At 44.5% G+C, this 16,040-nt stretch overlaps 1 protein-coding gene across 2 annotated transcripts; it reads left to right on the top strand.

Annotated features, from left to right (window-relative positions):
• Nucleotides 1–12,346: 12,346 nt before the first annotated feature.
• On the top strand, nucleotides 12,347–15,333 carry LOC115577375 (hepatitis A virus cellular receptor 1-like). 2 transcript variants are annotated; one of them, XM_030410412.1, is made up of 5 exons: nucleotides 12,349–12,617; nucleotides 14,425–14,553; nucleotides 14,625–14,744; nucleotides 14,939–15,004; nucleotides 15,242–15,333. In XM_030410412.1, exons 1-5 carry the CDS (start codon nucleotides 12,350–12,352, stop codon nucleotides 15,301–15,303), a joined length of 645 nt encoding a protein of 214 aa, XP_030266272.1. In that variant the 5' UTR covers nucleotide 12,349; the 3' UTR covers nucleotides 15,304–15,333. The 2 variants fall into 2 exon arrangements, with proteins under 2 accessions (XP_030266273.1, XP_030266272.1); XM_030410413.1 differs by lacking the exon at nucleotides 14,425–14,553 and having other exon boundaries at nucleotides 12,347–12,617.
• Nucleotides 15,334–16,040: the final 707 nt, after the last annotated feature.

Genomic DNA, 16,040 nt, shown 5'->3' with positions numbered 1-16,040 from the left:
AACAGAAGTTTCCCCGAAAATACAGTTCGGGCCTACGCAGCCTAGTCTAGTTGAGTCCAATCTTGATGTGTATGCCCCGTTTCTTATGAAAGGCTCCGTGTCCCTATCAGAACAGTCATCAAAAATCCCCGTTACCATCCTGAGGGATAGTGCAGCCTCACAATCGGTCATCCTGGAAGGGGTGCTTCCATTTTCAGAAACGTCCTCTATTAACACTAAAGTCTTGGTTCGAGGTTGTGGTATGCAGTACGTGTACCTTTGCACACAGTTCATCTAGACTCTGAGTTGGTGAAGGGGCCCGTGGTGGTGGGGGTAAGCCCGCAGTTTCCCATTAGTGGGGTTTCTTTCATTTTGGGTAACGACTTGGCTGGGGGTAAAGTGTTGCTAAACCCTGAAGTTACGGCTGTTCCACTGTCGGAGCACTCCGATGACCTGAGCCAGGGGTTCCCAGAGGTATTTACAGTCTGTGCGGTCACTCGGACGATTTGAGCCGGACAGAAGAGATGTTTAACGGGGGTACACTGACTCAAGTGGTAGTTCCGAAACCTTGCCGGCAGGAAATTCTAGTACTAGCTCATGATAATCCACTCGCTGGCCACTTAGTGGTTAATAAAACGTATGAACGTATTCCACAATGTTTTTTCTGGCCAGGGTTAAAGCGTGACGTGAGACAATACTGTAAAACCTGTCACGTGTGCCAGGTTGCGGGTAAACCGAATCAGACCATTCCACCCTTCCCGCTTTACCCGATTCCAGTGGTGACACAGCTATTTGAGCGAGTTATTGTGGACTGTGTTGGTCCTTTGCCACGGACAAAAGCGGGTAACAAGTTTCTCTTAACCATCATGTGCTCAGCAACTCGATTTCCTGAAGCTGTTCCTCTGCGAAAAATTACGACTAAAACCGTTGTGAAAGCCCTGTTGAAGTTTTTCTTGATGTTTGGTTTACCTAAAATAGTGCAAACTGACCAGGGATCCAACTTCATGTCACGAATTTTCGCACAAGTGCTGAAGCAGTTGGACATCACTCATTACTACTCTAGTGCGTATCACCCAGAAAGTCAGGGGGCGATTGAACGTTTCCATCAGACTTTAAAATCTATGCTCCGCACTTACTGCATTGAGTCCTATAAGGACTGGGATGAGGGTGTCCATCTCCTTCTTTTTACAGCCCGAGAGGTGGTTCAAGAGTCTTTGGGGTTCAGCCCAGCGGAGCTAGTGTTTGCACACACGGTGTGTGGCCCTCTCAAACTACTGCAGGAAAAGTGGCTGGGTGGTGACGAACAAAACAATCTGTGTGATTATGTAAGTGATTTTCGTTCCAGGCTTCACCACGCTTGTGAGTTAGCAAAAGAAAATATGTCCGTTGCTCAAATGAAGATGAAAACGTGGTTTGATGTGGGTGCGAAGAGTAGATCTTTCGACCCAGGATAACGGACCATATCTAGTCCGATTAAAGTAAATCACAGAGATTACATAATCACGACGCCTGAACACTGATGGAAGAGTAGGTTGTGTCACATAAATATGTTGAAGCCTTGCCTGGACAGAGAATCTGTCCCTGTCAATACAGTGAAGACGGTGGTTGTGTCGCTGTCCAGTGCTGAAGTGATTAATGAGGTGCAGGGGACTGGGGCGCTGTCCGGTGCTGATTCCCCGGAGGCTCTGGTGGCCCCAGCTGTGTCGGACGATGAAGATATCACTGGACCGTCTGCTGTTATGGTCCAGGGACGGTTGAAAAACTTTGAAATGCTGTCTAAACTTGATGTGTGTCTCCCGCATTTAACTCAGCATGAGGATGTGGTCAGTCTGATAAAATCCCACCTCTCTCTGTTTTCAGATGTGCCGACTAGGACGAAAGTGCTGCAGCATGACATTGATGTTGGCGATTCGCCGCCAATTAAGCAGCATCCATACCAGGTTAACCCCAATAAGCGCCTCCGTTTACAACAGCAGGTCACCTATATGCTGGAAAATGGCCTTGCAGAGCCCAGCTCCCGTTCATGGAGCTCACCATGTCTATTAGCTGATAAGTCTGATGGCTCAGATCGGTTCTGCACAGACTTCCATAAGGTTAATGGGGTCACTAAGCCAGACTGTTATCCTCTTCCCCGAGTTGAAGACTGTGTTGACCATGTCGGGAACGCCACGTATGTAACAAAGCTTGACCTGTTAAAAGGGTATTGGCAGGTGCCGCTGACTTCGCGGGCAAGGGAGATTTCTGCATTTGTGACACTGGGGGCATTCCTGCAGTATACAGTGATGCCCTTTGGGGTGCGAAATGCACCTGCTACCTTTCAACGGCTTGTAAACATAGTCTTATCAGGCTTGTCGGGGTGCGGGCATATCTGGACGATATTGTGATTTATTCGAACTCGTGGCATGAACATATTCGACAGCTTAAAGTGGTGTTCACGAGGTTGTGCGAAGCAAATCTCACGCATAATCTGGCTAAGTGTGAGTTTGGGCGAGCTACTGTTGAGTACTTAGGAAAAGTTGTGGGACAGGGCCAAGTTAAACCAGTGAACTCGAAAATTGAGGCCGTATGGTCGTTCCCTGCTCCTGGGTCCCTGTCGGGAGCTGCGTCGCTTCTTAGGGATGGCGGGGTACTACAGATGTTTCTGTAATAATTTTTCTGCTGTAGCCGCCCCTCTTACCGATCTGTTGAGCCCCAAAACACGTTTCCACTGGTCTGAAAGTTGTCAGCGAGCGTTTGAATGCGTGAAGGCGTTGTTGGCTCATGCGCCGGTCCTGGCAGCGCCTGCGATTGACCGCCCGTTTAAACTGGCTGTTGATGCCAGTGATGCAGGGGCGGGGGCTGTCCTGCTCCAGGATGGGGATGATGATGTGGAGCATCCTGTCTCATACTTCTCTAAGAAGTTTAATAAGCATCAACGAGTATATTCCACGACTGAGAAGGAGGCTCTTGCACTTGTTTTGGCCCTCAAGCATTTTGAGGTTTACGTCGGCTCTGCTAGCGCGCCCGTTGTCGTTTATACTGATCACAACCCCCTCATGTTTATAAATCAAATGCGGAATACAAATCATAGACTAATGTGCTGGGCATTGTTCCTACAATCCTTTAACATCATGATCCGACATGTAAAGGGCCGAGAGAACGTCGTGGCCGACGCTTTATCGCGCTGTTATGGACTATGAAGCGTGAATGATAGTAGCGGTGCTTCCCCCATTCACTGTTTTAGGGTGGGGGTGTTACGTGGGGCTGGCGTGCGTTTCTCTCTCTGTCTTTCTCTGTGTTTCTTTCTCTTGCAGGTAGCGCTCCTCCCCCGTTAGCTGAGCACACCTGAGCGGAATCGGGACTCTGGAGTGGGCGGAGGTGTTATAAGGGCGAGAGTACAGCGACACGGGGGAATGACACACGAGCAGCAGCACACCGGTGGAGGCTTTTCTCCTCCTGTTTCCTCCTGGCCTGATGGTTCGAGCCAGGTTACGAATTCCTTTCTCCCCCCCCCTGCGCCTTGGGTGCTGAGTGTTGATTGTCTTTGTTATTCTGCTTTCAGGGCTGGAGATCACCGGCAGTTTTGTTGTTCGCCTTTTGTTTTAGGTTTAGCGATCCTTTAGGCAGTTCAGGGGTAAGGTGCGGGAGCGACGGCCCATTGTGTGGCTGGTCCCGCATCCTCCCATGTTTGGTTTCTTTTTGCCGGGGTCTCCTGTCCCTCTTTTGTTTGCTCCTGGTTTTTGTTTCCCTCTCTCTGAGAGTAATGATAAATTTGGCATTCTTGCGGACTTTGTGAGTGGCATTTCTTTGTGTGTTGCTTCCTCTTTTGAGCCGTGCTATTTAAGTATCGGAGGAAGCCAAAACCGGCATCATTAGCAGCTAAATAGAGTTTTAGTGAACTATAAATGGAAGTTTTCCATATAAACGGTCATGTAAATGGTAAATTCAAGAGAATGACTGAGCCGTGACAGTGAACCCATTAATTATATATATGATTTGGTGGAAATAGCTTTGTTGGATGGACACTATGAGTGTCAGTGTCACACACGTCCACACACAGTCAACACACTGTTGACTTTCTCTGTGCTCTGACAGCTTCATCTTCTTTTTTTGGTCTCACATGGATCATGAACTCAGTGGCTGTTTCTCAGTTCAGGTCTGCATCCTTCAGAGGAGCATTTGAAGGCTGTCCTAGTCTGAAGGCTCCTCCAGATGTTCCTTCTTCTCCCTGTTTTTGAAGGATGGACCACTACGATCCTTCGTGGCCTCACATATCCCAAGATTCTTTGGGCGCCCGAAAAAGAAGAAATAAAGAGAGAAAATGGCGACATCATGTGGCGTAGATCGTCACTTTCGTGGGCCTGGGTGTGAACACCCAGACAGCTGAGTTTCTGTTCTCAGCTCAGATGGAAACTGTGGTCAGTTCAGTCGCTTCAGTCTGAGAGAAGATGAGGTGGAATATCTGCAGCTGCCTGCTGGTCTTTGTTCTGGGATGTAAAGTCACTGCAGGTAAGAACATTGCTGTTAGATTCTGTTTGGTGCCGTCTGTTGTCAGCATCATTCAGAGTCGTAGTTTCATCAAGTGTTTTAAGTTTGTGGTTCAACATCGAAGTTAAGTTCACAAGAAGTCTGACAGCTCGTAGTCAAAGTGTCATAAAGTGGTTAACATCAGTTCAGGTAGTGCGTTAGAAGCTACTTGCGAGATATTTGCATTAATAAAGAGCAGAACTAAAGCTTTAACTGTTGTTCTCTAAATGTCTGACCTTCATCTGATCAGATATTTGATTGTTGCTTTTGTGCGGAAAAAGAACCGAATCAGTCAATCGCTCTTTATTTGTACAACAGCACCAACTCACAACAGAAGTCATGACACGTTACAAACTGAGCAGGTTCAGAACAAACTCCTGGATTCATTTATTCACAGAGCTCCAACATTTCCCTCATGAGCAACGTAGCAAAGTAGCAACCAAGAACAACAAGACAAAGTACAAACAAAAGGACAAAGTACAAATCAAAGGCAAAGTTCAAATAAAAAAACTGCAAAATGCAAAACTCAAGTCCAAGGAAAATCAAAACATAAGACACAAGACATGATACAAAGACATGGAAATCAAATACAAGAACCCACAATAATAATACATTTTATTTATACAGCGCGTTTACAGCTCTCAAAGATGCTTAACATAAGACCAAATACAGAGGAAAAATACAGAGAAATAAATTAAAAGTACATAGAAGGACCAATAACTATGTGTGTTTGTGATTACGAAAACTGATATGGGGAACAGAGAAAGACAGCTATTGTTGCAGGTTAAAAGCAGATTTAAAAAGGTGGGTCTTAAGTAATGATTTGAAGGTGGATGGGTTAGAACAGTCACAGATGTGTTTGGGGAGGGCGTTCCAGAGGGAGGGGGCAGCTATGGAGAAGGCTCTGTCGCCCCAGGTGCGGTGCTTGGTCCTGAGCAGGTGTGAGAGGAGGTTTCCGTCGGATGATCGGAGGTTGCGGGAGGGAGTGTGGTGGCGGAGCAACTGTGTGAGGTAGGCAGGGGCCTGGTTATGTAGGGCTTTGTGGGTGAGGAGGAGGAGCTTGAAGTTGATTCGATGTGAGACAGGGAGCCAGTGTAAGTTTTGCAGAACAGGGGTGATGTGTTCGTGGGAGCGGGTGTGGGTAAGGAGGCGGGCAGCCGAGTTTTCTCCCCCCCCCACCAAGGGACAGCTCCCAGATGTCCCTCAAAACATAAGTCCAAGTGAAGCCGGGAGGGTGGAGGTGGGTCAGGGGAAGGATCAAAGTCCAAACAAACAGGAGGGTGGAGGCGAGGACTGGGATCCACTTGAGGCCAGGGATGTGGGCTGGGACGCACAAGAGGTCGGGGACGAAGACGAAGGCGTTCTGGAGGCCGGCGACGAAGACGAAGACGTAGGCTGGCAGTCCCTGGAGGCCGGCGCCGAAGACAAAGCTGAAGGCCCACTGCAGGCCGGCGGCGAAGGCGTGGACTGGGATCCACTACAGGCCGGCGGCGAAGGCGTGGACTGGGATCCACTGGAGGCCGGTGGCGAAGGCGTGGGCCAGACCCCCCTGGAGGCCAGCGGCGAAGATGAAGGCTGAAACTCTCTTGAGGCCGGACTGCTGGCTGGGAAACCCTGCACCACTGACTCTCTGTTACATAAGAATCTGTCTGGGTCTGCAAGAATTTGTTCAATGTTTTGTTTGTCTGCAAGTCGAGGACGATGGAACACTGGAAGGCGAGGAGTGGACGCTGGAGGGTTAGGGTTAGACACTGGAGGGTTAGGGTTGGATGTTGTGGGGTTAGGGTTGGGTGCTGGAGGGTAAGGGTTGGACGCTGGAGGGTTAGGGTTGGATGCTGGAGGGTTAGGGTCGGGCCCTGAAAGGCCGAAGATAAGCTCTAGAAGTTCAGGGTCGATTTCTGGATTGCGACTTTTGGATGCTGGAAGACGAGGGTTGGAAACTGGAGGGCGAGGTTTGATTTCTGGAATGCAAGGGTTGAAATCTGGAAGCCGAGATTCGGACACTTGAGGGCGAGGTTTGATTTCTAGAAGCTGAGAGTTGGACACTGGAGGGGGAGGTTTGAATTCTGGATGGGCGAGGGATGGACGCTGGAGGGTTTCTCAATAAAATACATTTACGAGATTAGGTTGTCATTTGATGAAAGCTTGTTTATTCAGTTCGTTCAAAATCTATAAATTTCCTCTCAAAAACTAGAGTGCACCTTTTATGTGATGGGAAGTTATGGAAATACTAAAATGAGGAACTGGATTTGATGAATTTGGCCAAACTTTTATGCACAATCAGTATATTCGATTATTAAAATAACAAATTAGGAAGAATTGGACAAGTCTGTTCATGAGAAGTTCACACTTTTCTTTTGCATGATGTCACACTTCACACCTTCCGTCTCCACCACAGCTCTCAGTGTGAAGCTAAGTATGGTCTGTTAGTGATGACAGCGAGTACAAAACACAGAAACAGAGAAAGACTGATCTTGTTTTGAATATTTTGACGTGTATACAAGACGAACATCCCAACGAGAAGCAAGTAAAAGATCTGAGAGCTGTGAGAATGTCAACATGTAGAACGCAGAACTGTTGAACTTCTGAAGACACATTAAAGCTGCAGTTTTGTTTCCTCCCAGTGGCAGAAAGGGTTCTCTACAATAAACTCCACAAAGGTCCTGCAGAAGCTCCTGTCTTCGACCATCGATGTAGGTGATAACAGAAAGTTGCGTGAATTTGATCTTAACTTCTTCTGAGTGATTGTGATTGAGACCAGCTGGTGACTTTTCCTGGCCACAAACACTACAATGGGAGAGTCTAAGTGGCTCAGCATTGATCTGTAATTGATTTGAAAAAGTCAGGAGAGACATCTGGAACCATTTTGAAGCAGTTGCAGGTCCAAAGATCAAGTATGAAGGTCGTGGTGTTACGACCCTAGAGGCCATAAATGTTTCTATAATCCTCTGTTACCTGTGTGTGTGAATGATTGCAGGTTGCCCCGGGGAGCTGATTGGCTGATGCCTTGGAGCCATACTTTGCGGAAGGTCAACATCTTTATATCAAAAATCCTTTTTCTTAACCGTCTCATGTAATAATCGTATATTTTGAGACACTGGATTTTTGATTCTTGTCCTTATCATCAAAACTAAAACAAATGACGGTGAAATATTTCACATTATGAGAAATGAATCTGGAATATATGAAGGCTGACTCGTTGTTGTTTGGTATCAGTCCTACGATGGCCATGTCATCATGGTGTTGGTGGGGTGGATGGGGGAGCAGTCCTGGGTGAAGAGCGAGTAGAGGAGGGGGCTGAGGACACACCCCTGTGGTGTGCCAGTGTTCAGGATGAGGGTGGATGATGTGCGGCCTCCCATCCTGACGTTTTGTGGTTTGTTGCTGAGGAAGTCCAGTATCCCGGTGCACAGTGAACTGTCTAAACCCAGGCAGTGAAGTGATTCTGATTAAAGTTCAGTATCTGACTTCTCTGATTCAAGATGTCGTCTGTGGAGGTCGAGCTAATACTACCAGTACAGCTCAGTGTTCAATGATGGCACGAACATGTTTGACACACAGAGGTCACACCACAACACTGTGGGGGCGATAGCTTCTATCATATACAGAATATTTCTGTTGTACATGGTGTGCTGCAGCTCTTTCCCACACAACTGAGAGGTTCACTTCCTCTTTTCTGTGTTACCAGCTGAGTGTTTGGCAGCAGAATGAATGACTCTGGACTCCCGCCGCCGCTCGAGACGACAGCCTCAGCTCTTCGAAACATCTACACGCTCACATGTTGGGAACTTGGCCACACACAGAGATTCTTTCTTCAAAATCAATTCAACTTCTTCCCCAAAAACTACAGAATGCACCGTTAATGTGTAGTTTGTAAAGATAGTGAAATGAGGAACTGAGTTTGATGACTTTGAACAAACAGTTGAACCACAAATGACACGAGAGTTAGCTGGTATCAGTTCCAGCAGCTCTATCTTTTTTTTTCATCACTGGTGAGAACATGATGTCACCCTTCAAACCTACATTCTCCACCGACCCAGTGCCCACACCCACGCCCACATCCTCTGCATCATTTATAAAAAAAGTCACTTGACTTCTCTGTGTGTCTCTTCTTGTTTTCGTGACCTTTGACAGTCGATGGTACCACTTTACTTTCCTTCATGAACAGTGTGAAGTTGTGTTTGGTCACACTGGTGGGCAGATGGGTTTGTGGGATAACGTGATCTCTTGCCAGGCTTCAGGCTGTTGTCATTCAGCCAATCAGGTTCCGATGAAAAGGTTAGCATAGCTTCTTTAGCATCAGTTCTATCAGAACTGGAGGGTTTATTTCACTGAAAGAAGAGCAGCGAGTGACACTGATGGAAACATGTCTTCACTCTTCTCTCAACTGACTCCAGGAAGGATTGGATTCACCAGCTGACTCCGCTGGTGGTGACGCCCTCCTGCTGTTGATCTGATTGGCTGAAGTGTGATAGACATGATGGTTCGTCCAATTGCCTGAGAAGCATTTTTTGAAAATGGCTGCCCTTTCCAACATCCCAGTCTCCAGGAGTTAATGTTGGCAGTTAACGTATTTGCAAACCACAGATATGTCCAATGCTGACATTCATACCAAACGTGTCGTATCAGGTTCATATTATATGTTTATCAGACTTTTGCATCAGGAGGTGGAGGTGTGGGTGGTGTTGTTACAGTCAACAAGGCTGCACGTGGGCGAGATTTCCAGCTGACCAAAGATGACTGATTTTCACAGGATGGCGGACGATCTCCAGTCATTTCTGTGGCGACTAGAACTGCTGGAAATCTCCCCACAGAGTGGAACGGCAGTCTTATTGGCCTTTACTAACGACACCACCGTCTTCTCCACATCCTGATGTGACAGACAGCTGAATGTGAAATGACATGTTTGGTACAGATGTCGACCTCGAGTCTCACCACTGGAGACAATCCAACTGTTTTTGTTGTGACCGAAACCGACTATTCTTCCATGAAGTTGAACCGTCTCCATTAGTGACGTCTGCAACCAAATCAGTGTTGATGTTTTACCAACCCTAACCAGAGCATGAACCCAGCTTTCAACCTAAACAACGGTAAAGTTGAAATGTTTAGTTTGAACTTATGATGATTGGTCAGGTTTCTTTGTCTAATTATGTATTAGCAGCTTCTGTTTGGTGTGTACCTGATGATGAACAGACAGCCATCACTGGATTACCTTTAAACTGAAGAAATATATATGGTGGCCACTTTATTCGGTACACCTGTGACCTATAAAGGCTCTCAACCCAATCACCAGAACCCACAGACATGTTAAACATTTAAGTTTCTTCATGTTTCTTTGCTGTGGCGTCACTTTGCTCGTGTTCTGGTGCCGATCGACACAATAAGCTTCAACTTTCTCTCCGACTCTGCAGCCCTCACCCAGCTCGTACACCACCACCGTCCTTACGTCCACTTCCTGACATGAAAGTCAGCTCATGTCCAAGCGTGTGAAAGTGACATGACACGTATCATACAACCGTCAGTTCAGTATAGATGAGACAAACAAATCTGAACACGTGTAGTTTGCAGGAACATACATTTCCAGCTGTTTTTCCTCTGTCACTGTATTTATCTTTAAAAACACAGCAGGCATCATGAAGTTCGACAGTCACGTGACTCCAGACAAGCCTCAGTTGTTCCTCCATGAGGCCTGAGTGCACATTTATTTGCAGAATACACAAATCAGCTCTCGAGACAGTTCCTTGAGCTGCTTCAGTATCAGATGACGCAATCATTTACTTATATAACACATACAAGTCGATAAAAACTTTATCTTTCTCTGGAATCTGTAATAAATGTCTGACATCTGATGTAACTGTGTTAGTCGAACAAAGACAGACACAGATAAAGACTCTGTGGCTTTGTGCTGTTTTAGGAACATGTGTGAACACCCAGACTGCTGAGTTCCTGTTCTTAGCACAGATGGAAACTGTGATCAGTTCAGTCGCTTCAGTCTGAGAGAAGATGAGGTTGAATATCTGCAGCTGCCTGCTGGTCTTTGTTCTGGGATGTAAAGTCACTGCAGGTAAGAACTTTGTTGTTAGATTCTGTTCGGTGCCATCTGTCGTCAGCGTCGTTCAGAGTTGAAGTTTCATCGAGTTTGTAGTTCAACAACGACATGAAGTTCACAAGAAGTCTGACAGCTCGTAGTCAAAGTGTCATAAAGTGGTTAACATCAGTTCAGTAAGTGTGTTAGAAGCTAGTCGGGATGTATTTACATTGATAAAGAGCAGAACTAAAGCTTCAACTGTTGTTCTCCAAACGTCTGACCTTCATCTGATCAGATATTTGATTGTTGCTTTTTTGCGGATAAAGAACCGAATCAGTCAATCGATCTTTATTTGTACAACAGCACCAACTCACAACAGAAGTCATGACACGTTACAAACTGAGCAGGTTCAGAACAAACTGCTGGATTCATTTATTCACAGAGATCCAACATTTCCCTCATGAGCACGAGGATCCAACAGCAGCGTGAATAAAACTGACTCGTAACAGGAAGAAAACCTCGCGCACAACCGGACTCAATGCTGGGTGGTCTGTCTATGTGTCTCGATCAAATCTGGTCCAGTTTCTGTCAGAATGCCCCCAGACACACAACATAACAAGAACTCATTTAGCTGCCAAAGTAAAAGTTGGATGAACTTTAGTTTTCACTCATGAGGATGTTTTAGACGATTGTGGCTGAAACCTCGTCTGCATCTTTAGTCTGAAGGTAGTTTTCTCTCAAGGTCGTGTTCAATAAGTACTCCATAAAATGTGATTCTGACTCTGATATTAAATCATTCTTGAGTTTCCTGCGCATTTATTGTACATTGAAAATTGTCTCTTTTTTGCAGCAATAAAACATGAAGTAGTCGAGGAGAAGCAGTCAGTCTCTCTGCCTTGTCTTCACTCTGTGGAGGGTGAAGTGACGTGGAGCAGAGAGACGAACGGACACAGAGTTGACATTCTTACAGCTGATGTGGGAAATCACACGAAACACATTCCTGACCAGGGCAAACGATACAATTCACAGGCAGATAAATCACTTTACATTCGCAGAGTTAACATCTCAGACTCTGGAACATACTTGTGTAATAATAAAGCAGCGCTGGAGCTGACGGTGATCCCATCAGGTAACATCACACTTTGTTTCTCTTCTTGTTTCAACGTCTAGTTTCTTAGCTAAATGTTTAACAACTATATATATATATATATATATATATATATATATATATATATATATATATATTACAATATGTAATGTTATCATTATTCATAACTTGGACACTTCAGACTTAAATACATGCCACAGTGGACTGGCAGCAGCAGGTGATTCACTCCTGATGCTGTAGTGGAGAAGCCTGTTGTTGCACTTTAGCATTCAGGGCGAACTGCAACTTTAAATATGTTGTTTTAACAACCGACAGGACTGAATGATATCGTTGGGATCTGCAGGACCATCAGACGGTCCACTCTAATAACTCAGTCTTGGTTATTTATAAGCTAAAAAAAGCTAAAATAATGTATATCAGGCTTCAAATTAAACATAAAGAACATCATTTTACCAGAGATGTACTGACAGATGATCTTTGAAGTTTGTTTTGATGTCCTTATAGTTATAGTTATAGTTCTTGGTGTGGCCTGTCCGTTACTCTATAATTGTTTAAGTTACTTTATCATTAAAACTGCATCAAACTGTCTCAGCTTCTATCTTCTTCTCCAAACCCAATCCAAGAACTTAAACATGGAGGACATTTAGAATATGTAAAGGTGAACAGGTGGCGGCTTCTGTTGACTTCACCCTGAATACATGTGATAAGTTTATGGTGGCGCCCGAGTGATGATCATGATCATGTTTTGTTTGTTGTGTACAGGAACAATCATACGTAACGCTACAGAGGAGACAAGCGTCACTCTGAACTGTCCTCATGATGTCGGAGGATCACATGTTCCAACATGGAGCAAAGACGGGACTGAAATAAAACCAAAAAGAAGGTTTTCCGTTTCACCTGTGGACAAGACATTGAGTATAAGAGATGTGAAGCTTAGCGACTCTGGACTTTACTACTGTGATGGAAAACCTGCTGTGTACCTGACTGTGATCAAAGGTGAGACATGCTACATTCATGGCTCAGCTAGTCGCTGGTTATCTTAGCAGAACCAACATTGTTCTCCTGTAGAACAACGTGCCTGGTGTGAGCTCCTCTTTCTTATAATTACATCTGATCTGACAGTTGAGCTTTTAGCAGTGAGTCTCTGTGTGATCAGATGATTAGAGGTGCTGGTCGGTTGATTTGTTACCTTTGAACAGAGCAAGATAACTGTTTCCCCTGTTTCCAGTCTCAATAATGCTGAATTACAAAGTAAACATCATCTTCTGCATTCAGCTGCTTTATGTCGTGAAAGCACTTCTGCTAAAACTCACACCTCAGAGAGGCTGAAGACTTTTTATAGTGTGTGAGTGTCTGATGTCATCTCTCTGTGGTGAAGATGTGTTTGTGTTTGTCGTATAAATGTCCTCTGAACACTGAACGTACCGAGGCTTCACCTAAAATAACTCAACACCAACAACTCAAACTGCAGCTGAACCAACAAGAAGACAAACAGCAGCAACAACTGCAGCATTAACACCAGCAGAGAACACTGAGACACCTACAGCAACCAGACAAACAGGCAAGAAGGGAAAGAACAACAACAGGAAGATAAAAACAGGTTTTTATATTGATGAAGTCTAAAAGAGCTCAAACACAAATAAAAACCAGCAGCATGAAGACGTGAGGAGTTATTCAAACAGACACAGATCTACAGTCAGTGCAGACATGTTTCTTTGACACTGTGTTAAAATTAAAGTTTGTGGTCTAATGAAGGAAGTCGAGCGCACAACATGCTCTGAACGCCAGTTCAACTCACGAGAACACGAGAACAAATGACCACAATAATGAAAGTGTGTGACAGACTAGAAAATGAACACTGAACGTACCGAGGCTTCACTTAAAATAACTCAACACCAACAACTCAAACTGCAGCTAAACCAACAAGAAGACAAACAGCAGCAACAACTGCAGCATTAACACCAGCAGAGAACACTGAGACACCTACAGCAACCAGACAAACAGGCAAGAAGGGAAAGAACAACAACAGGAAGATAAAAACAGGTTTTTAGATTGGTGAAGTCTAAAAGAGCTCAAACACAAATAAAAACCAACAGCATGAAGACGTGAGGAGCAGTTATTCAAACAGACACAGATCAACAGTCAGTGCAGACATGTTTCTTTGTCACTGTGTTTAAGTTAAACCTGTGGGTTTGTGGTCTGATGACGGAAGTCGACCACACGACGTGCTCTGAATGCCAGTTGAACTCACAAAAACAAATGACCACAATAATGAAAGAAGTGTGTCTCAGACTAGAAAACGTCTTCATCAAGTCACTTTTATTTAATTACATTTATAACAATTAAATGTTTCCTGAAAGACTGTTTGAATTTGAAAGGTGAAGACTCGATACTATCGTGACTATAGTCTTAATTCAATTTGATTTAGAGAATTTAAACATATCTTTTTCTCTCACTGAGATATCAGAAGTCGAGATTCAATTATAGATCTAAAACTGGAGGGAAGATCTAAAGTTTGAATTATAACGTCATTCTAAGATACAAAGTCATGGATAATCTCTTAGTGTCAGGTCATTTAAACACAAGAACTTTATGATCGACTGTTGACACATTTAATTGCTGTCATATCTAAACTCAATACAACTCAATGGTCCATAGTTACTGATCAGAACAATATAGGAGATATTCTGAATTAAGATTTTTAGTTGTCATGAAGGTATTGTGGATTTGTTTAATGTACATTTTTATAAATTTGATGGGATTTACAAACTGAACTGAATCTTGTTTCTGCCCCACTCGCAAGGAAAAAAGAAAACCACACCACCACCAACAACTATGAAGCCAACTACGAGTACGAAGCCGACTGCGACTACGACTATGAAGCCGACTACGACGAAACTAACTACTACAACATCACCATCGTTAAGTACAGGTAGGTCTACAATAATGATCTGAAGTCTTACCAAGTTTTACTGAGTTATTAATTCTTACTTTGTCTTCCAGTCGCTCCTCCAGAACAAAAACCACCTCTCCCTTTGGTGATAGGTATCGTTGTCCCCTTGCTCCTCATCATCCTCCTCCTCATCTTCTACCTGATTCATCGACGCAGGTTTAAAAGGCGAGGTAAATAAAACCTGACACAGTATGAGTGTAACATATTCTGCACACTTTGATTTGTTAATTTATATTTTAATAATTAATTTGTAAAAATGACATCAGAAAGTCAGATACAGGTTATAACTCAGATATGTTTTTAGGTCAGTTGATTATTACTCAACAGATTATCAGCTCTGTGACATTCACACTCTTTTTCACAGGAACTGAGGAAAGATGCCACGTCTATGATGAGATACAGGGTGGAGCAGAGTTTCAGGTTACAAACGGTGAGAAATAAGAAGTGTTTCATTCTATAAAAAACTTCCTCCTTCCTCTTTCTGTGAGGATCCAGACTGATGTGAAATGAAATCCCACACTGATGGATTTGTGCTGAGTTTCCTAAAGTACACAGACGGTGGCCAACCTGATTTATATGACTTGAACCAAATAAGCTGTATTAATGTATGTAAGTACCACTTCATATATACAAATGAGTATTCTTCTATTTTTGATTCTTCCTGCAGGTGTAGAACGAGTCCCTGTACCTACGGATGCATACTGCATGGTAGAGTATACAGGTAAATAATTCAAAATATTTCCACTACCTTTACGAAGCGCCAAAAAAAGTTGCTTGTTTAGTGCAGATGACTTCACGATTTAGCACCGAGCAGACAGGAAGTCACGTACAGAAACAACGACTGCTGTGTCTCAGTTCAGGTCTGCATCCTTCAGAGGAGCATTTGAAGGCCAATTATGTCACAACGCTGCCTGAAGGCTGTCCCAGTCTGAAGGCTCCTCCAGATGCTCCTTCTTTACCCTGTTTCTGGAGGATGCACTGCTACAATCCTTTGTGGCCTCACATATCCCAATATTCTTTGCGCGCCTGAAAAAGAAGAAAGAAAGAAAGAAAGAGAGAAAATGGGGACATCACGTGGCGTAGATCGTCACTTTTGCGGGCCTGGGTAGCAGAAGTCGTGACGTAAGGGTAAAACATCTGGTGACGCAACCAGGAAATGCTCCAAAGGCTAGACCGTCACATTTAACGATGGCTGACGAGGTTAACAAGGTCTCTCTGAAGGACTCGCCTTCAAAGACCACAAAGGCCGAGTCCTTCAGAGGAAGCAGACCCTGAATTGAATCACAGCAAATGTCTCAAAAAAGAGACAAATACAAGCTCTTCTAATAATCCTTTGGTCGGCAACACTTCATGTTGTTGTTTTTATAGCACATACCTATAACTGCGGTCGCGAGTAGTTATGTGATTTTCGCGGGAACTCCTCGGTCTCGTGACGCCAGTTGTCCGACCGTACTCGGCGTGGTGGA

This window comes from Sparus aurata, chromosome 3 (genome assembly GCF_900880675.1).
Source record: "Sparus aurata chromosome 3, fSpaAur1.1, whole genome shotgun sequence".
Taxonomy (NCBI): Eukaryota; Metazoa; Chordata; class Actinopteri; order Spariformes; family Sparidae; genus Sparus; species Sparus aurata.
Note: the sequence above shows the minus strand (reverse complement) of the source record. Positions and strands in the feature narration are given on the sequence as shown.

Bases quoted from the DNA above. Each gene is read 5' to 3' on its own strand.
- LOC115577375 (XM_030410412.1), top strand. From the start codon at position 12,350: ATGATCATGATCATGTTTTGTTTGTTGTGTACAGGAACAATCATACGT. The intron at 14,554-14,624 runs GTAGGTCTACAA...TTTGTCTTCCAG, and splicing joins ATCACCATCGTTAAGTACAG to TCGCTCCTCCAGAACAAAAA. The intron at 14,745-14,938 runs GTAAATAAAACC...TCTTTTTCACAG, and splicing joins ACGCAGGTTTAAAAGGCGAG to GAACTGAGGAAAGATGCCAC.